General features: G+C 39.0%; 1 protein-coding gene across 1 annotated transcript in view; it reads right to left on the bottom strand.

Annotated features, from left to right (window-relative positions):
• Positions 1-23,141, bottom strand: part of KCNH8 (potassium voltage-gated channel subfamily H member 8) — a 448,825-nt gene that overhangs the window by 262,199 nt on the left and 163,485 nt on the right. The window contains exon 3 of the mRNA XM_004385286.1: positions 9,268-9,399. Within this exon, the coding sequence (XP_004385343.1) occupies positions 9,268-9,399 (132 nt within the window). The remainder of the gene's footprint in view (positions 1-9,267; positions 9,400-23,141) is intronic.

The raw sequence follows: 23,141 nt of genomic DNA, 5'->3' as shown, positions 1-23,141 counted from the left end.
TGTCACTGAACTGTGCATGTAGAAATTTTTGAAATGGTGTATCTTTGGCTATGTGTGTTTTCACCAAAAAAAAAGGTCGAGAACTTAGAGGGTTGACATGTTGTGGGGTTGTTAACCAATGTCATAAAATAACATGTGTACTACTGTTTCATGAGAAACTCTTTGTTCTGTAAGCCTTCACCTGAAATACAATTAAAAAAAAAATTAAAATATTCAAAATGCATAAAAAATCTTCTTAGATTTAATTAATACCTGGACAGTGGCTTAATGTCTGTCCTTTGGGAGAATAGTTTTGTATTTTTGAGCAAATGACTTGAATTATCTTAAAAAAAATATTGTCAGATCTTAATCTTCATAAACAAAGACAACTAGAGAAATCAACAATAACAAAAAATTAACCAATAGCAGAGATTCTACTTAAAGTGTAAAGGGCCATTTATATTTTGAGAGAGAACAGACTTAGGTAAATACATGTCAAATTGCCTTTGACTTAAATTAAGCAGAACAAAACCAAATGATATAGCCAACAGAATGTGTGCCTGAGACATGTGGCTTGGATAATTACGGTCTGATTATTTTGCAACAGCAAGGAAGCTATGTTGTTATCTGTCTCTGAATAATGCAGTTTCCTAAACTGAACATCATTTACACATTCATTTATTCATTCATCCATCTACCAAATATTTATTGAGCACTTCCTATGTGTCAGACATTCATCCTACAAAGTGTGGGGTATGGCCTCCTGAACGCAATAGGCAATGTCTGCTTACAGATGAAACTTAAATTATAGTGGAGACGAGAAAAGATTCCAATATAAACTAACTTTTGAAAAAGGTTGTTGCAGGTAGGGATAAATACGCTATGAAGACAATGAACAGGGTGATGTGGTAGAGTGGCTGGAAGTGGGCTACTTTTGACTAGACAGCCAGGAAAGGCCATTCTAAGGAAAGGGCATGGCACAGGACTTCCCAAACTTGGATGCCCTGTGAATCACTGGGGGCTCTTCCTAAACTGCAGATTGTGATTCAGAGGTCTGAGGTAGAGCCTGAGATTCTGAATTTCTAATGAGCTCCAGGTGATGCTGAGGTGTCTGGACCTTGGAGCACACTTTGAATAGTAAGAATTTTAAACAAGGAAAAAGAATGGTAAAAAGGATTGGAACAGGAGCTATCAGTTACTTAGCGATGATCGCGTGTAAAGAATTGGGGGAAAGAACTAAGATAAAACCAGGCTTCTGTCCACCTCATTTCCACTTTTCTTTCTTTTTTTGTTTCACAAGTGGACCTGAGGTATGATGGAAAGACATAAGCTCTAGACTTCAATTCTGTCTCTGCCTCTTCACAGCACTGAGGCCTCTGAATAGTTCACTCACTCTAAGTCTCACTCTTCTTTGTATGATCCTCAGATAATCTGTCTGGCATGAAGAAAATAATTCCAGTACTGCAACTTGCCTTCAGATTAAATACTCCGAGAAACACGACTGGAAAGAAGTATGTTAAATACATGTAGAAAATAATCAGTAAATGACAGCTTGATAGACAGTCTAGATGGGCTGATGCAATCTCATTTTCAGCCCCTTTCTCTGCTATTTCTACTATAGAGATATAAAAGCTTAAAAAAAACCCCTTAATTTCCCAGCCTCCCTTGTAGCTAGAGGTGGCCAGGGTCATGTGACAGGGTTCTGGTCAATGACATGTGGATGGAAGTCTCTGACAGGAAAAGACAGAGGGAAGAGGGGGGAGGCATTCCTTCCTGCATCAAAGGCCAAGCCTCAAAGGAAGAAGCCCCTGCCCTTTGTCCTTCACTCTTTTTATCGTCTGCACCACAGAAATGAGTTCTGAAGGTGCAGCAGGCATCTTACAATGACGAAGTAATGAGCATGAGGATGAAAACAGCACATTAAGGACAGAAGAGCAGAGAGGCAAAAAGAGCCTGCATGCTTACCAGCAGTGCCATTCCAACCATGGGCTGCTCAGTTCCAGACTCTGAAATGTGAGAAAAGTGTTGTTGCTGTGTGCTGTCACGTCAATTCCAACTCAAGACAGAGTGGAACGGCCCCATAGGGTTTCCTAGGCTGTAATCTCATGGGAGCTCGTCGCCAGGCCTTTTCTCTCTAGGAGCTGCTGGTGGGATCAAACCTTTGACCTTACAGTTAGCAGTCAAGTGCTTAACCACTGTACCACCAGGGCTCCTTGTGAGAAAAATAAGCCCTTACTGTTTAAGTCTCTGTTAGTTAGGTTTGGGGGTTCTTGTAGTTAAATGCAATTCATGCCTGATTTTTGAGTACAGCTATTCACTACTATTATTTTTTCTGAAGCCACTTAGTAAATAAGGAAAAGCCAGATGCGATATAAAACTTTTGTCAGTGTACTTAAAATGCCAACTTGCTGCTGACTGCCAAAAGTTAGACTACTAAGAAATTGCATTTCATTTGAATCCTGATTTGCATTGTCACTGACAATAACGTGAAAAGCTTTGCACATCAACCCCTAAATTCCCCACATAAATTTGAAGTGCCCACGTTTTACAAATTGTAATTGAAATTCCCCTTTTCTGGGATAACTTGTGATGTTGTTGTCACATCATGAATAACACAGTGGCAACCATCATTTCAAACCAAATCTGGGACACTCTACAAGAAATAAACAAAAATAACTGCACTGGGCCATCTGCCTGGAAAAACAAGGCATATATTATTATACTCAACTGGTTTGAATGGAAAACCAAATTAGCATAATGAATGAACTACTGTGAAAAAAATGTATGGAAAATTGAGACATATGCGCTGAGTACAGAGAAGAGGAATTTTTCAAAGAAGCTAAACACTCATATGTGAAGGACCTTTACTAAAATCAATTAATCAGCAAGTCTTTACTCCACGTCTATTATGTGCAAGGCACTGTAGGAAATGCAGAGACATATGAAACGTTATGCCACCTTGAAGGTGCCTAATGATTTGGGAAAGACAAGATAACAGAAGTTTGATACCTCAGTGCAAGAAGGGTCAGAGAGTGTAACAAGCAGCAAGGGACTGAGTGGTCTAAAGGAGGGATGCCTACTATAAGCTAGAAGATTAGAAGGTGGAATGGTAGATAGAAAGTGGCGGGGGGCTTATAAGCTGATTCTTAAATAATTCGAATTTTAAACCTACTTACAAGAGCTGGGGGTAGTGGTGGTTAAGTGGTAGAATTCTCCTCTTCCATGCAGGAGACCCAGGCTCGAGTCCCAGCCGATGCACCTCATGTGCAGCTACTACCTGTCTGTCAGTGGTGGCTTGTGTGTTGCTGAACAGATTTTAGCAGAGCTTCAAGACTAAGGTAAACTAGGAAGAAAGGCCTTGTGACCTACTTCTGAAACTCAGCTGATGAAAACGCTAGGATCACAATTGTCAGATCCTCAACTGATTATGGGGATGGTGCAGGACTGGGCGGCTTTCATTCGGTTGTGCATGGGGTTCCCATGAGTAGGGGGTCAACTCAAAGGCAGCTAAGAGCAATGACAATACACAAGCTAAGAGCACATTCATTTAGCATTAAAGGAGGATGTGCTATAATTGTGTCTCCTTAATTTTAATAATTTGATGGTCCAAAATATCAGGAAGTCTGTAAACTTCTTTTTATAGAACCTCTCTGGTTTTCACTCCCAGTTCTTTCCTGAGACTGTTTAATAACAATCATCTAGTGACCCTTCAATTACAAAACCCAGTGGGCATGTCTCTGTCCTCATTTTACTTCACTTCTCTACCTCATTTGGCTTTGTTCCTCTCCAATGGCTCACCACAATTTCTATCTCCTGTACTGATATTCTCCTCCCGTTCCTTAAATTTTAACCTGCTCCAGGGTTCCAGCATGGACCTGATTCTTTCCTCCCTCCTCTTGAAGCTCCTTGCAGTAATCATCCATTACCATTTCTTGAATTACCATCAATGGCTTTCAAATCTGTGTCGTCAGACTTTCTCCTGACCACCCAACCCACATGTTCGTTTGTCTACAGGACATCTGTAGACATCTCAAGCTCAATATGCCCAACACTGAATTTATTAATGTCTTTCAGAGGCCTGTTCCTCTTCTGTTATTCCCCATCTGGATTAATGTCACATTAATCACACTGCCCCAAACCAAAAACCGGGAATTCATCCATTACCCTTTTCCTCCATCTCCCAGTTAGCAGGCCTGCAAGTTTGACCTCTGAAATATATCTCTACACCAGGAAAACAGCTCAGAATGACAAAATAAAATCTTTAAGATTTAAAGGCTGCCTGCCTACTTAACCTTGAACTTCAACTCCCTGACTCTTACAATCTATTTCAAAACAAAAGTCAACTATTTGTTATTCCATTCCTTGAAATTAACATCTATTCCTTTCAGTCTATCAAACAACTCATCTTTGAAGATTTGTTCCAACATTATTTTCCCAGTGAAGCTGTCCTTGAGTCTGCTCCAATTCTCCCTTGCACTATCCTATCTTGCTCCCTTATCTGGGAAGAATTTATCATTTTTGCCACTGTGCTATCACTGAACATACTATGTCGCAAATACTGGTTTGTGAATCTATGTCCCCCATAAGACCATGAGCACTTTGTGGGGTGGGGAAAAAAACAAAAAGAATGTAGGCTCTAGAGTTTGACTGCGTGGGTATAAATCCTAATTCAACCATGTTTTACTATGTAAACTTTGCCAACATACTTAAATTCATTGGAAAATGGAAAAAGGAATCATACTTATTTCATAGGGTTATAGTGAGAAGTAAATGAGGTAGCCTATGTGAAGTACTTAGCATGAAATAGGTACTCAATAAATTCTAGGTATTATAAAATATATAGATTAGAACAATAATGACCACAACTATCTTTTATTGAGCACCTTCTGTATGTTCTGTGCTATGTGATTTGCATATATTAAGTCCTATAAACCTAAAACAAATGTAGGTGATATGTATGATCACCCTAGTCTACAGATGAAGAAACTAAGTCTCTGAAAGGTTAAGTAGCTTTCTAAGGCTCAAGAGCCAATAAGTGGCGGAACCGGGATTTAAACCAAGGTCTAGATGATCTGAAGCAGGTTGTCTCCATTTTGAGACTTCTATACCCAGTACTGAGTGCAGAGTGAGTGGTCAATAAATATTTGATGAATGAATTAATCCATTATTCATTGATTTTTAAAAATTTATTAAAATATATCTTACTGAGGTGAACAAGGTATATTAAATTCACTCAGTTATGCTAGATGGGGATGTAGAAGTCAGATATTTACACACCATTTTTGGAAAGGAAGAAAAGGAAGTATTGTAAAACGTAGTTAAAAAATCACCAGGTTTCTGCCGAAATTCCTGTCTCTTTCTCTCTTCCTCTCTTCCTCCCTCACACAGACACGCAAACACATACACCAGTGGAAAGTTATTGCGTGTACACATATACTTTGCATTTTAAGTAACTCTTCCATCAGTACTGCTAATAAACAGAAGGTCTATATTATATACCATACCTTCTTGGCCTTGTCTATAAAATACTTTTTTCCTGATTTCAAATAAACAGCAAGACAATACAGAGGTTTTTTTTTTTTTTTTTTTTTAAATAAAAGTCTACATAATTTATCACTCTTAAAGAAAGGTCCATTAAATGAGTTTCGGGAGGAAATTAGTTTAATCAACACAAACCTTAATTCCACAGCTTAATTCTACACTGAAGTTCAGTGATATGAGATACAGTATTGGGTCAGGCTTTGTGCCCACTTAGAGTTTTCAAGTGTTACGATACAATACTGCTCCCATTACCCAGTGGCATTTTAATGATTTTCAAACAATTATACTGAAATTCAAAAACTATTATATGTTAAGGTTTGCCTTTCCTGCAAAATACGACATCAATCGGTGAATTTTAAGGTATTTTAAGTGTGGGTAAAAAAGAGAAATATATATCTAACTATTTTTCATGATAAATGTATAACCATGGTGGCTTATAGTAGTTACTTTGCTTCTCTAAAAATACGACATACATCGGGGGGAACATTTAAAATAAGCTAGTAACTAAAAATAAAAATGTGTTCTTGAGTGTTTGGTATCTGTTAGAAAAAACACTTAATTTCATATGAAATAATACTCATTTAAGGAACAAGATCATTAAACTCTAAAGAAAAATTAAGGACTTGCTACTAAATATTTCAACATTTCTAAATCATATTTTGCATAATACAATGTTAAATCTTTATGGTTGATTTTTTTCTTTAAATCTTGCCACAGTCTTTATAATAAACAAAATGAGACTATTACTGAGACCAGATTAAATATAAATCAAGCTAAAACTTGTTTTTAAGATAGAACTTTGGATGAGTGTAATTGTTGCTGGTTCCATGGTGGTGGTCAGATGCCATCAAGTTGATTTCTGACTCATAACAATCCCATTTCTGACAGAGTAGAACTGCCCCATAGGGTTTCCTTGGCTGTGATCTTTACAGGAGCAGATCACTAGGTCTTTTTCTCCTGAGGAGCCACTGGAGAAACAGTGCTGCTTAACCATCATGCCACCAAGGCTCCTTAGAATGTTCAAATACATGCCCCTGCACCCCTGCCCCAATGACAGGGAAAGGGAATACGTCTTTCATGGGCAAGCAACTCCACCAGTGTAACGCAACTGGCCTCCCTGTGCTCCTTGACTCAGTTCTCCCCAGGGGTTGTTGATGTTGAGTCTCCTCAAGTCAATTCTGACTCATAGTGACCCTATATGACAGAGTAGAACTACCTCATAGGGTTTCCTAGGCTGTAATCTTTATGGGAGCAGATCGTCAGGTCTTTTCTTCCATGGTGAGTCTGAACCACTGACCTTTTGGTTAGTAGCTGAGCACTTAACCATTGTGCCACCACGGCTCCTTTTCCCCAGGAAAAGAGGAGGGCTTTAATCTGACTCTGTTTGGAAGGAGATATTGGCACGTATTGTGTAGCCCCTTTCTTTCTCCTCTCTCTTGGGAACTAGATGCCTTGAGGAGCCCATGCTCTGCTCTGGCTCTCGAGGCAGTTAATTTACACCGGGGAGAATTGTGCCACTGCTGCAGGCCAGTTCGGACTATGCCTGGAGGTGACTAGGAGGAACCCACTTGCCGGAAGATATATGTCACCTTCTGTTCTATTAATTTTATCAGAAGTAAGGGTGAAATTCTGGTCTCCCATATGCCTTACTCTTTGTCAGTTGGTTCAGAACTTTGGTGGGGAAAAGGGGTATTTTTATTGCACTCTCTCAAACCCCAAATAAATAAGTGTATTTTACTCCTTTTATCCACTGCAGTCCTCCAAGATGGAGATTCCTCTCCGATTGGCAGACACGAGGAACACGAGATACAGATAATTAAATCATTTGTATAAAACCATTAGGCGTGATTCTCATCTTCAAAGAAAGTCAGATTTATTAAACTGCCCCCTTCGAATCAAGAAACTTCATATATTTTTCTCTGAGGATAGTTGTAGATTTCAATCTATCTACACATACATGTGATTGTATACAATATACACACATGCATAATTATATATAAATAATTATGTCCAAAGGGTTCTTACCTTCTGTATTCCTATAATATCAAAGAAAAGAGTAAAAAATGAAACAAAAACTACATACACTGATTTCCACAATTTTCTGTCATTGGAGAGGTATAACACTTGCTCTAATATCCAGGTAACTTTTCTTGTGAGACTGCTCTTCCCTGAGTATGTAAAATATGCCACACTAGTCATGGAAATGCACAGGAAAACAGTCACGCATTTGCAAACATTTTAATAAATGACATGGGGGAGCATCAAACCATGATAGTTCTTCATTTGTGTTGTCATTTCAAGAGACATAATAGATTTAAAACATTCACACATCTTTTTAAAAAGACTGGAGTAAAAGAGTCCTTTCCCAAAAGGGCAGAGTTGTTGAAACATCAAATAGCCAGTTATAATAAAGAACTTGGAGGCCCTGGTTGGTGCAAACAGTTAACAGCTTGGCTGCTAACCAAAGGTTGGAGGTTTGAGTACACCTCTTCCAAGGTGCCTCTGGGTAGACTCAAACCTCCAACCTTTTGGTTAGCTGCTGAGCATGTTAACCATTTTCACCAAATAGGGACTCCAGTAATGAACTTACTACATAGAAAATCCCTACCATGACAATTGCTTTTTCTCAGGTCACTAGAGTAGCCTGCATTTTTATGCAGATAACACGCACCTTCTATGTTTGTTTGCCAACCTTGCCCTCACCCTGTAAGGTATTCTTGTAAACACACTATGCTAATATTTTTACAACAACATGTAACAACAAATTAGCATAGTGGCACTTATGAAAATACCTCGTGAGGGGAGATTTCGATGGCAAACAAAGGTAGAAGGTTCGTTATTTGCGTAAAAATACGGTAATCCCATTTCTGTTTTTAAAAAATAAGATTAGAATTCTTTTCAGTCTTATTTTCTGTTACCTTAGGTGAAATGTCAGGGAATTTCTTAATGAGATATAAGCATTTGCTATAAGGTAAGAAACATAAAGCCTTAGAATCTTTTGAAGGTAATTTAAGTTTGCTTGATTGTGTCTTAAAAGTACAGGACACACATTTGTTTGCAGCATTCCATTCTGAAAAAACCAAACCCGTTGTCGAGTTGATTCTGACTCATAGCGACCCTGCAGGACAGAGCAGAACTTCCCCATAGGGTTTCCAAGGCTGTAATCTTTATGGAAGCAGACTGCCACGTCTTTCTCCTGCTGAGAAGCTGGTGGGTTCAAACTGCCAACCTTTCAGTTAGCAGCCTAGCACTTAAGCACTGTGCCACCAGGGCTCCTCATTCCATTCTAACAACCACTAAACTTGAGTTCTTAATTTTGTGCCTAAAATGAAATTTTGCACTACTAAGTTTTGGGCATCAGCACTTTAGATGAAACTAAGAGATATATTTTTAACCACTTCATTTTAATTTCACTTACCGATATCAATTCATTTTCTTCTCTTATAAAGCTAGATAGTGTGAATCCTTATATCCTGATAAATTGTTTTTCCATCCTCATCCTATTTGCATAGGAATATGAACTTCTGGTTCCTGTCAAATGAGTCTTTATTACGAGAATGTAAATGCATTTGAGTCTCTATGATTTTGGAATAGGCACATCTCATTGCCAAATACTGACTGCTAATACTTATGAATATTTATCAGTTGCTGTTACTACAAAGACATTATTTTTCCTCCTAGAATCTTTGAGTAAACAATTTCAAAATGTTACTCCATCTGTCAATGTTTTCTGAAAACAGTACAAACCTTCTTTTTTATCTTCTGGAGTAATCTTCACTTTTGTATCTGTTATATCTTTGAATGAGGCCAGAAAAAGTACCACATCTCCTTTCTCATTCTTTATAGGAACAATATCCAGTAGGCACCAAAATGGAGACCCTGCAACAGTAATAAAAACAAAAGTCAACCACTGCCACTTGTTTTCTTCTATGAAAATCTCAATCATAAGTGGTACAATTAATAAGATTCTTACTGTTCTTTTTTATCCCACATCTTCTCCCAAAAAAGGCAGTATTTTAAATAATAATACTTGCTGTGCTGATACATTTCTGCTTATGTCATTCAAACTGTATTTGTTGATGTTGTTGATGTTGAAGTATTCCACTTTATGAGACATGGCCCCATATCATCACAGCAAACAGTGGTTCCTAAATAAAGATCTTTGTTTGGTATGAGTTTGTTAGATGTTTATTTAAAAAAAAAACAACAACTCATTGCCATCAAGTCAATTTGACACATAGCAACCCTACAGGACAGAGTAGAACTGCCCCATAGGGCTTCCATGAGCGACTGGTGTATTTGAACTGCTGAACTTTTGGTTAGCAGCCAAACACTTAACCACTGTGCCACAAAATCAATGACTGAAAAACAAATCATCGATTGCCCATCAAAATGACTAAACTGAAAAAGATTGGTAATACCAAGTTTTAGGGAGGGTACGTAGTCATTTGAACTCTTATACATTGCTGGAAGTTTGCAGATTAGTACATCTACTTTAAAAAGTGTTTGGCAGTATGAAGATATAGTCACACAATGCAACATTATACAGCAATGTGAATGAGTGATAGACAATTACTCACAACCAAGTGGATGAATCTTATTAACCTAAGGTTGAGCAAAAGTAGCCAGACAAATGAGTACAGTCAAGATGAATTCATTTATGTAAAGCACAAAAACAGGCAAAAAAAACCCCAAAACCAAAAAACAGCTACACGATGGTATGAGAAGTCAGGTTAGTGGTTACCTACGGTGACGTAGTGACTGGGAGGGGGCATGGTGGGATGGGAGAGATTCTGGGGTGCCGGTCATGTTTTGTTTCTTCACGTGGTTACACAGGGGTGTTCAGGTTTTGAAAACTCATCAAACGCTACACTGATGCTACATGCATGTTTCAATATGCATGTTATATTTCCAGATCATATTTTGAAAACCATTAATGAAATCTGATTCCATTTTTGATCAAAAGAAACATAAGAAATATTAATAGACTCAAGTTCAAAAATATAGTAGCCAAAGGATCTAACCTAGGGCTTATATTTAGTGTCCATCATTTGAAAAATATATAAAAATCCCTGCATTAGATTTCCTACTACCAGGCATTTCTGGACAGAAATATTTGAAAATGATGGAAAAGTTGTTGCTTAAGAGCTAAACTCTTAATCTATTCACACATAATAACCTTTCATTTTCTTTTAATGAAAAACAAAACAAAACTTCAATACTGTGAATTTTCCCTCTTACTTAGGAGGTGATTCCAAAGTCAGGGTGTAAGACAAAAATAACAGTCACAAATATCTTTGATATCTTGCCTAGTTTTGTATACACTGTATTAGATATCTCATTTTCCAACACAGCTGATGTAGCCACGTAGCCTTGGATTCTATTGATTTTTCCTTTAGCTGGGCACCAGATGAAGCAGTTGATTTGTGATTTGGGCCATCTGATACTAAAAATATATATTTCATTGTAGTTGCCATTGTATTTTTGAAAAGTATGATTGAATTCATAGGTAACAGATATGTGTATTATGTACTTCTACTACATAAGATAGGCATAGAGTATGTTACCAGTTCCCCCACACTCTTCTGATAATTTCAGAGTCATGACTTCCTTCTTTTTCATTTGACCCAGACCTAAGGCTTCCTTGCATTCATCTGCTTCAATATCTATGCCTGCAGTCTCTAGACCGTGGCAGTCCCACTTCAATATCCCATCACCAGACTCCGGAAGACCTGATATCTAACCATGGCTCTAACACTAACGAGCCATTTGACCATGGAGAAGTCAGTTAACCTCTCTGGAAGCTGGTTCCTGCAGTCATAACATTCTTACATCCTTCAGTCCAGTGGTGAACAAATTAACCCTCAAAATGTTGAGACAATAAATCACCTCTATTGTCTGTGACTAAAGGAGAAAGCCCATAAATGAGCTGCATGTCAGGCCAAATACTACAATCCTCATCATTCCATATTAGCTTCTATTTAAAATTTTATCTATGGCCACCATTTCAAGTTGGGAGCTTCTTCACTAATGCTGTAGCTATGGGAGGGGAAAAAAAGGGCCATCAGGCCAAACTATCCATCAGATCCCAGAGTAAGCGTATAAAATAATAGTGGGAATGGTATGAACCTAAGATTTTGGTTCACACTTTAAAGCATCTTTCTGTCAATCACCTTGCAAACACATCACCCAGATCAGAACAGAGGCTATTAATTTTCCTAAAAATCCCTTTTATTTATACACTCAAACCAGTGTCATTATTGTCTCCACTGAGCCTGTGACAGCAGCACCAAAGTATTCTGGAGAGAGGAAAAAGCGCAAAATGAGGTGAGAGCCAAGGAAACAGCTGCCCACACAGCAATGTTCCCTAATCAGTTTTGGATGCACAATTGTCATTTTGCATCATGTTCTGAGAGAGCTGAAAGATTGATCACTCTGTCTAATAAGTTACGGTAAGATGTGAACGTTGACATTTTGTAAATTCAATAAAACATTAATATTGTTTCCTCTAAATTTAAGCTTTGTAATGATGTCTAAGCTGATGTCTACCTTTCCATTATCTATGGAAAAAAAAAAAAGATTTGTTAGGGAACCAATGTAAGGGGCATATTAAGCCTGATTCCTTCCCTTCCTTCCTCCTTTCGTCTTTCCTTCCTTCCCTTTACAACTGCTCTTCCAGATGGATGCATACCAACTGTTTTACAAATATGGCTTTGGGTACTTCTAAAGTTACACAGTAACGCGCATGCTACTTCTTTGGACAATAGCTACCAATCAGGTTCAAAGCCTTAGTCCTTATTCCCAAAACTCTTCACACTTAGTCTGCTCGCTTATCTTTCCCTCCCCTGCTTTCCTACCTTCCAAATCTCTCCCCCAAGTCCTTAACCCTGGCCTTCTGACAACGTCTTTACCCTTGCATAACTGTAATAATTTAAGGCTATTCCTCAGGATCTGGCTCTTCTTCTCTTATCTATGGGGACAGTGATGATCATGCAACTTCTTTCAGATTAAGAGCAATTCAGCCACCGAGCAATAAACCCTCTTAAGGTTAAGGTTGGAGGCAGAAAGGCCCTCAGCCTCAAATACAGAGATTCTTAAAAACTAAGGTTGGAGGGCAGATATCTCATGTCAAATCTAACTCCTACTGTATATAGCAGCAGTAATTACCATGTCAGGTCAATAAGTGCCAAAATAGACGAGGATCTGCCAGGATTTGAGCTAATAACACCTTTAATTTCCATGGGTAAATACAACTGGTGGGGAGAAAACAAGGTTTATACCCTATAGGGTAAAATGTATTTTTGGAATTGAATTAACAGTTACATAGGGCTTAAATCTGGTGGAAATTCCTATTATTTCCATTTTGGTACTTTTTTTCTGACTAGGAAACAAGGGTGTAGAGGAATTTGACTTGCTAGTATTTATAACTGTAAGAAGACTTTTTATGTTGTTGTTAGGTGCTGTCGAGTCACTTCTGACTCATAGCGACCCTATGTACGACAAAACGAAACACTGCCCGGGCCTGCGCCATATGTTTTCCGTATACCACCAAAAATATAGTTTGGTAGTAACTTGAAATAAATGACAGTTTAGTACCCAGCACAAGATCAACAGCTGGACGAGAAGATCATGTTTGGTGAAGCAGAGAGCCAGCAAGTGTGAGAGAGAACCTCTGTGAGATGGATGGGCACAATGGACTCGAACAACGGATTCGAACCTGCTGGTGACTGTGAAGATAACGAAGGACCGGGCAACGTTTCAGTCAACTTGATGGCAGATCTATCTATCTCTATGGCTTCAAAGTTTAACAGCTTAACACAAGGAAATACAAAGATGATTTGAGTTGTGAGTTGTCCCTCTCTAATGACTGCGTCATCATAACAGAAATCAAGTCACATTCCTCAGTGTCACACAACAGCACAAAGTGGGATATGGACACTTTGCATATATTTTTCTTATATCCAGCAGAATTTTGATTAGATTTTTTAATGATAAATATGTGTGACCTTTATTTTTTGAAATTATGACAATAATATAATATCCTGAATATAAACAGCATCAGTATCAGGGAACTTAAACATTTTCAGGTGCTCCTCATACTTTACATTAAGTCTGATAAGTCCTGTTCTCTACATCCATTGTCTCAGTGCCACTTAATGACATAGTCACAGGGTTGCCAATTTTTAGAAATTAGTCTGGGGATATATATTGGGTAGGGGTCAGGAAAAGAGATGCGGATGAGTAAAGGAAGGAGCTGCTAATGTTAGCTGGATTACGGAACACTTGTATCTGAAGCAGAAAGAGTGGGACAGTGATGGGTGTCCCAGCTGAGTCTACCACAGAGCTCTCAGTTGTTCCTCCTGTTTGTCCCATTTGCTATTGCCTTGTTCTGGTCTTAATCATCTCTCACCTGATCTCTCAAAGCGTTCTCACTCTTGCCTCTAGTCTTCCTTCCATGCTGCTTCCAGTAAGCTTTGAAAATACAGAGTCCTGATTAGAAACAGCCAATGGCTCTTCACTGCTTGGGCAAATCATTAGTATAAAATTCTAGACTCATTAACACAGAGGGTCTACTCTCAAGGAACAAGAAAGGGAGACAGGGAGGTGAGGGGTAGTTTGAGGAGGTATACTAAAGGAAGTGCTATATTAAAAAGGAGGAGAAAGTTCCCTAGAGTATCTGGGGTTGCATGAGAGACAAGCCTCCACAGCAGCCTCTCCAGCTCTTCTTGGTGTGTGTATTATACCAAAGGACTTAAGTAATGGTTCTTTGGTGAACACCAGGCAAAAACTTCACCTTGTTTGCAGTGAACACCTTTGTTACGGATCATCGGTCTACAGGGTAGCCCATTCAGGTTGTAAGTCTTTGCTCAGTCCCCATTGAATTTACTGTGAGTAGACACCTCTCCTCCAAATGCCCGAGGACACTCATGAACCAAAGTAAAGGGCTCTGTATCTCTGGCATCTTGTGTAGCACTGGGGCACAGAGTGGAGTTGGCGGGAGATGAACTGACCAGCTAGAAACATCCCTGAGCTGGGCAGTGGCTAAGGATCCCTTCATTTCAATGCTTACTGAAAAGTAAGGAGCTCCTAAAGCAATGTGGTTTAAATTTTTTTCTGTGTAGAAAAATAGACTGGCAGAATATACTCAAAATACTAATAGTGGTGCGTTGTGGGATTATAGTTCATTTTTCCTTCCTTATCTCTTCTCAGCATCCTTATTTCCAATTTTTCTAAAGTAAACATGAAGGAACATAGAGTGGGATTCTGGAAACTCTAAAGATTTTGGATAAGAAATTTAAAAAGTCCAAGTCTAGGCCAAAAAAAGTGATAAGGTCGTATTTCTGGGAAGATGCATTTTACATGTTCTCCATGATTTGAAAGGTATGTTCCAAGAGATATTCCTTCTCAAACTTTGAGAAAAGTTCTATGTGAGGAGTCAGTATAGCTGGGGGAGAAAAAAAAGGAAAAGAGAAAAAAGGAATAAGAACCCACAGAATATCAAAACAGGGGATGCTTAACTGATTTGAATATGCCAAGGATGTTTCCCCCCCTCCTTTCCATTTTGCTCTAAGTTCCCTTTCTCCTTAAATAAAAATACCTTTATTCCCCTCCCAGGGGTATGTATAGTCACCTCTCAGAAATCTTTAATAATTAGAAACAAGAGGAGCTTGGAAACTCAAAATCCAAAAAATATCCCCAAGATATGCTTTAGTAAATAGTTCTAACATCCTTGCTCAATAGTTCCAACATCTTTGCTCAACAAATTATTTACTGGATTTATTAACCAGTAGAGCTATTTCTTGATTTAATAAAACCAAACTGGTTCAGGTGACAAACGAATTTTTTACGTACCCAAATCCAAACCCACTGCCGTCAAGTCGATTCCAACTCATAGCAAGCCTATAGGACAGAAAAGAACTGCCCCGTAGTGTTTCTGTAAAAAACAGCTTGGGGGCAGTATCTGACTTCCTCCAACCCCACAAGGGGGAAGGAGAACCAAGATCAACAGCAAAAGCTGACTCCCATGAGGCAGAGGCCAGACAAGCCTCCTCTTTGTGCCATCTTTGGTGGTAGTAGGATCCTCCTCTCTGCTCTAGAATTGGCTCTCTTTTAAGGTAAAACTGACCAATCCCCTTGGTGGGCCACAATTACCTTATCACGCAGTCCTGCCCAATCATCTGGGTGGGAGTTACAAGACCATGGCTAGAAAGGCCACACATAAAAGTCATCAATCACACTACAGTTTCCAAGGCTTTAAATCTTTCCGGAAACAGACTGCCTCATCTTTCTCCCACAGAGTGGCTGGTGGGTTTGAACTGCTGACCTTTTGCTTAGCAGCCGAGCACTTCAACCACTGTGCTACCAGGGCTCCTTTCAAATTCAGTTAGGATAGATTCAAAGGAGGAGCCAGAACAATTGAGTATAGCTCAGTCAATGAAGATAAAGAAGTCTTGAAAATATACTCACAGAAAGGTCCTAATCATAGCTGTCATTTAGTAAGCAAGTGCTAGAAGGAACGGTGGCACAACAGTTAAGTCCTCAGCTGCTAACCAAAAGGTTGGCAGTTCCAACTCACCCAGCAGCTCCATGGGAGAAAAGACCTAGTGATTCGCCCCCATAAAGATTACAGCCAGGATAACTCTATGGGGACAATTCTACTCTGTCCTGTAGGGTCACTATGAGTCGGAATTGACTCGATGGCACTTAACAACATTATATGCTAGACGCTGTGCCACATGCTTTGCATGTCTTGTATCTGTACTTCTCACTGATCAACAGTTTATCAAACTCAACTACATTTTACAATTAGGGAAATTGAGACATGTAGTAACTTATTCAAGGGTCACACAGATAATAAGTGTCAAAGACCAGAATTTGAACACAAGTCTGAGTTTAATTTTCATACTTTGCTTTACTGTAATATTCTCAGAATGATCCCAGTCAATGTACAATGTTTTAGGAATTGAGTTTCACTTTCATTTAATTCTCCTTTCTGCTAATGTTAGAAGGCATAATGATATGTATGATTATTTAAATGTCATATTATAAGAGAGAAAAAGTAAAGTAAAGCCTTTGGATAATCAATAAATCGTACTCCCAACCCCAGAATAAGAGTAGGTAGGATTTCTATTTGAAACAAGATTCTGCTACTTTAGTTCAGACTGAAATACATCCTTCAGATTAGAATCCAACCTAGTTGTCATCGAGTCAGTCCCAACTCATGACAATCCTATGTGTGTCACAGTAGAACTGTATTCCACAGGGTTTTCAATGGCTGATTTTTGGAAGTAGATTGCCAGGCCTTTCTTCTGAGGTGCCTCTAGGTAGACTCGAACCTCCAACTTTTCAGTTAGCAGCAGACTGTGGTAACCATTTGCACCACCCAGGGACTATTCACATTAGGATTAAACAAAAAAAAACCAAACAAACAAAAAACCATTACCATTAAGTCCACATTAGTATAAACCAAAACCAAACCACTTGCCGTTGAGTCAATTCTGACCCAAAGCGACCCTGTAGGCTACATGGTGCTAATTCTAAATTTGTTGTGTGCCCTATGAGACAATGGGATCAGAAAACCACCACTGATGCTGTTTCCAGTCCCCACGATTAGGCCAAGAATGTATTTATACAAGCTTCATGATTACAGTTCTTAGTTGCCTAAATTGTTATGTTTTCAGCCCCATATTCCGACCTCATTCACAAAGCCTTTGCCTGGCCCCTCCTCCCAGTGTTGTCTGTTTCTTGCTCTCACAGCAAGCTTCAGAAACGGTGATCTGTGTACCATGGCCACTCCGTGTAGGACACCTAGCAATATCCCCCGGATCTCAACCTCTTCTAAGACTGGAAGTGACAAAGAGAACCAAGCCCCAATCAACGTGACTGAGCTATGGCTCTCTATTTACAATGACCCTCAGGGGAAAGAAGGCAAGATCACGTGATGGACAATTGCTAGTGAGTAGAAAAATGTCTGATCGACAGCCTTGGCTTCATGATTGCTACTTGTAAGCCACTTCTTTCTGAGAGCAAGGCACTGAAACAACCTCAGTCCCTTGATACTTCACTTTAAGAAATGCAATTCAAGATTTCTTCAAACTTGCAGTTGTTCAGTGATAAAGAACTTCCTTTAAATGAGAGTTTGAGGCTCATGTTAACCCTCTCTAATTGCACAAGGCTTTACTTGGAGAAATCCATGGTCTTTGCAAAGCAAGGGGAATAATTTTTGGTGCCAACAAACAATGCCTACGTGAACTCAGCCTGGTTAAGAAGGTCTGAGACTCTGGGACTAGCTAGTTTAGGCTAAGAAAATTTAGGAAAGAAAAGATTTGGAGACTATTTTGCAAACGATTGGACGTAAAGTTATCCATTTATTCAACAAATATTTATTGAGTGCCTGCTATGGCAGGCACTGCTCTAAGTGTTTGAATACATCAGTGAATGAAGCAAAAATAGATCTCTGTCCTCTGCCCTAGAAGAACTTATACTCTAGTTGGGGAACAAAAACAATTAAATTATAAATATGATAAATAAGTAAATAATACAGCTTTTTAGAAGGCTATAAATGCTATTGCAAAAAGCAAAAGTACAGCAGGGAAAGGGGATACAGAGTGTGGGAGAAGGGGCGTAGGACTGTAGCATGACATTCTTAAGGAATTATTCATGAAGGTGCTTATTATCACTTTTGAATATTAATGGGCTGGTTGGTGTGTCATTCCAGGTCCTCTGAGAAGCAAACAGTGAGAAGATCATGATGCAGGTCTAAGGACAAGTGAAGGAGAGGGGGAAAGAAAAAATACAGAATAGAAGTATCTTTGACTTCAGTGCAGTTCTAAGGAAAGTTCAGTGAGGTCATCAGGGAGTCATCTAACCAAGTTGCCCATCCACCCCTCAGAGTGGTTTTGCATCTCCCAGGAACAGGTCCTTCTTAGCATCCCTGCTTGCTCAGTCATTGGCTACATGGAAACCTTAGTCTCTGTGCCAACACAGTAATGTGTCTCAGAGCACAGCAGCTGGGGCCATCAGCTAGTTACTCTCCCATAATCAGTGATCTGAGAGGCACATTCTTATGGTCACCACAATTAGTTGAGGAGACATCTCATGTTTTTGGCAGAATAGCATCAATTCCTCATATCGCTTGTCATCGCACCTCCATCTTCCATTGGGAACCACACCCCCTGTCTGTACACAGTCTTGGTAGAACTATCAGATCTGGTCCTCTACCTCTCACTGGTGGTATAGTGGTTAAGAGCTCAGGCTGCTCACCAAAAGGAAGCAGTTAGAATCCACCGGCCGCTCCTTGGAAACCCTATGGGGCAATACTACTCTGTCCTATAGGGTCGTTATGAGTTGGAATCGACTCAACGGTAATGGTTACCTCTCACTGGAGGGATGGGCAAATCACTCATGCTGGATCTATCATTTGCTCTTTTAGGGTAATTTTAATCTTGAACAGAGGGACCCAAGATCAAAAATGAAAGAAATAGATTCATTCAACAATGAAGGCCAGAAAAATCTCTCCAGTTATTCCTGCTATGTATACCCCACAGCACTCTATGGCTCCTTGCCATTTTCAAGGTCTGGTTGCTCATTACCTTCTTTTGTTCTACAAGTTACACCATATGTTTTAAATAAATAATTATTTATACTTAAGATAACCAGAATCAATTTGTGTTGCTTACCAAGAAACCAAATTGATGTATTTAGAAAAGAGTAGTAATTCTGTCTTAGTCATCTAGTGCTGCTGTAACAGAAATACCACAAGTGGATAGCTTCAACAAAGAAAAATTTATTCTCTCACGGTTACAAGTCCAAATTCAGGGCCTCAGCTCCAGGGGAAGGCTTTCTGTGTCTGTCGGCTCTGGGGGAAGGTCCTTGTCGTCATTCTTCCCTAGCAGCAGGAACCTCAGGTCTAAAGGACATGCTCTGCTCCCAGCACGGCTTTCTTGGTGGTATGAGGTCTCCAATTCTCAGCTTCCTTCCTTTTCCTTTTATCTCTTGTAAGATAAAAGGTGGTGCAGGCACACCCTAGAGAAACTCCCTTTACATTGGATCAGGGATGTGACCTTAGTAAGGGCGTTACAATCCTACCCTAATCCTCTTTAACATAAAATTACAATAACAAAATGGAGGACAACCACACAATACTGGGAATCCTGACCTAACCAAGTTGACACATATTTTGGGGGGACACAATTCAATCCATGACAGTTGTCAAAATGTAATGGACAGAAGATAGACTTTAGATGAGATGACATGTGGTCAAATCCTAGATTCTCTATTTACTGAGTATACTCAGATATAATTTTTACACTTGTCTTCACTGCACCTGCATAATGAATATATGGCTGCTTCCCACAGTTAAAAGTTTTGGAGGGTCCACCATAAGTAAAAAGTATTGTATAAATGTTGACTAGGTATATAAAATAAGGGCTTTAACTATATGCGTAATGTTTTAATTATCTAGCCATAAAAAAAGATAATGCACAAATATGGCATAATATTAATATTTATTAAAGCTAGATGATGGTACGGAGGGTGTATTTGTTATAATAATCTCTGTCTTTTGTATATGCATGAAACATTTCATGATTTTTTTTAAAGGTAAAAAACCCATATCACTTTGGAAAATGGAGAGTTCAGCATTCCCTTGAACATCTAATATTAAATTGAAACATAAAGTCACCTCAGATTCCTGGAGTTAGAAAAGATCTGAGAGATGAGATGGAATTGTTTATTTTAAAAATTAAAATCCTGAGTTCAGAGTGGTTAAGTAAACTATTGTTGTTGTGTTCCATCAAGTTGATTCTGACTCATAGCAACCCTATAGGAACAAAGTAGCACCACCCCATAGGGTTTCCTAGGCTGTAATCTTTATAGGAGCAGATGGCCAGGTCTTTTCTCCCTCAGAGTCACTGGGCAGGTTCGAACCTCCAAACTTTTGGTGAGCAGCCCAGAGCTTAACCACTGTGCCATCAGGACTCCTTAAGTAAACTATTACTAAGGTCAAAATGTAATTACTGGAAGAGGATGGGGTTAGAACTCAAATCATATAATCCTTAGTTTCATGGGATTTTTGCTAAAACACACTGCATTTCTCAATACATTAAAAAGTTACTGAATAATTATCACATGAGTGAACAATCTATTCTTAGTATCTTAAAAGAAAATATTATATTTTATATATTATTGATAAAATGAGCCAGGAGATGTAATACATTCAGCATTGATCAAGTCTCTTTTAAGCAATTTGGTTCAGAATAAGAATCTGCATTAGAAAGGTTTGGTAAATAATGGTAAAATGGATGGAAATATGTCCTAATAGAGAAAACAGAAATTTTGAGATGAGACCTCAGAAACAAGGACACAGAAATTGAAAAGAAATGGTTAAGGATCTTATGACAATTCCCTGGTGTATAAATATATGATAACAGTTTTAGGTGTCAATTTAGCACTTTCCAAGAACACACAGACAACAAACATACCGAATATTTCTTCCACTGTGCAAACTCAACTCTTAACGAAGACTCAAAAACACTGCACCAGATTGTCCTGAGTCACAACTTGGCAGGCATGGAAGCAGAGCAATTAGATGCCTTCCTCAACTCAATGCTTCTCTTCTAAAATAGAGCTGACACCTTACCAGAACATGAGGCCAAATCCTGCTGCCCAGGGTTAGCATTACCATAGCCAGCTTCCTCAGGTGAAGTATCAGCATTGACAAGCTTATTCTTGACTTACTCATCACACACCTGTCCTAAAATAGTTATCGCTATGTGAAAAATAAATATGGGCACAACATTTTCTTATTAGCTTCCATATGATTATAGGCACTTTCCTCCAACAGAAAAAATTATAATAATAAGCGTTTTGAGCTTATACACATGGTTAAAACATGCCAATTCAGAATTCTTCTAAACCGTGAGGGCTCCAATTGGATACTCAACCTAACAAATCTGGTATACTCATCTTCAGGGGTCAGCACACTTTTTTCTATAAAGGGTCAGATAGTAAATATTTTTGGTTTTGTGGTTCTTGTGTTCTCTGTCTCAATTACTCAACTCTGTCATTGTGTCACAGCGGCGACGGTTGTCGGGGCGGCGGAGACAATAACCAATACCACAACTCTTACAGAGAAGTGGGGCCAGGAGGGTCACTCTGAGGAGTCCAACCTCGACTTCAGTCCCAGGAGTTTATTTATAGTCAATACAGCAAGCAGTGAAGCAAATAATAGAACAATGGGCTTTGGGTGAATAACAATAAGTTTCGGGCAAGGGAGGAGGAATTCAGGTAAACAAGCCAATCAGTAACGGGTTTGGAAAAACAAGTCGTAACAAGTCTCAACATGTTGGGGAGAAGTCTCAACATGTTGTGCAGCATAGAGGCCTTTATACATCCATATTTTAATGGCACATATCCCCACATCATTGTAGTGTGAAAACAGCCATAGACGATACATAGACAAAAGAGCATGGCTGTGTTCCAGTAAACCTTCATTTACAAAAAGAGGTATCCTATCAGATATGGTCCATGGGCCATAATTTACTAACCACCACTGATGTAGAAGCCTACAGATTACTGTGCCAAAAAAAAAGAAAACCCATTGTCATCGAGTCAATTCCGACTTCTTGATTCTTTGGGAGTTTTGACCAGATTCTGTATTACTAACTAATTTAAGAAGCACTTTTCATCCCTGGTGGCATAGTGGTTAAGAGCTCGGCTGCTCATCAAAAGGTCGGCAGTTCAAATCCAGCAGCTCCTCCTTGGAAACTCTATGGGGCAGTTCTATTCTGTCGTACATGATCGCTATGAATTGGAATCGACTCAACGGCAAAGGGTTTGGTTTTTGTTCTTTTTTTTTAATTCATTGGTGCAAGGAGCCCTGGTGGTGTAATAGTTAAGCACTCAGTTGCTAATTAAGACGTTGGAAGTTCGAACCTACCTAGCAGCTCCTTGGGAGAAAGACCTGGCGATCTGCTTCCATAACGATTACAGCCAAGAAAACCCTATGGGGCAGTTCTACTCTGTCACATGGGGTCACTATGAGTTGGAATTGACTGGATAGCACCTAACAACACAACCAGATTTGTTAGTGCAAGAACCAAATAGAACCTAGCCCATGGATGTCGTTGTGGCGAATTTTAAAAGAAGATCATCCATTCAGACAACCTATTGTCCTAAATAAAGGCTAACCGTCTCTTTTCCCACTTGATAATGAGAATATGCTTAAATAACATTCACCTGAAAAGTAAGTCTCACCTTCAATGACCTAACAGGGTCTCTGAAAATGCTTTTATTTCCGATCCATAAGCAGAGCTACTTTGGCGATTACGGCATTGAGTAGGAGCTTTCTGAGCTGCATCACAAAGCAAAATACATGCAAATCGGGAGTCTAAATGAGTAAAATGGAAATTGTGGTCAAAGAACCTATATAGAGTTAGGCTGAACCAACCAGAAGCTAAAACATGTGAGAATATTCTACTCTGGCGATCTATTTTATGCATAGAGAAGAAGGGGTACTTTTCTAAATCATTGTAGACATTACAAACAATAAAACAACCTTAGGCAGTTAAAGATAGTTTTTTAACCTCAAAATACATTTTAAGTTCAATGTTTTCCCTTTT

Source organism: Trichechus manatus, unplaced genomic scaffold, assembly GCF_000243295.1.
Source record: "Trichechus manatus latirostris isolate Lorelei unplaced genomic scaffold, TriManLat1.0 scaffold00136, whole genome shotgun sequence".
NCBI classification, from domain to species: domain Eukaryota; kingdom Metazoa; phylum Chordata; class Mammalia; order Sirenia; family Trichechidae; genus Trichechus; species Trichechus manatus.
This window is presented reverse-complemented; position numbering and strand designations above follow the sequence as displayed.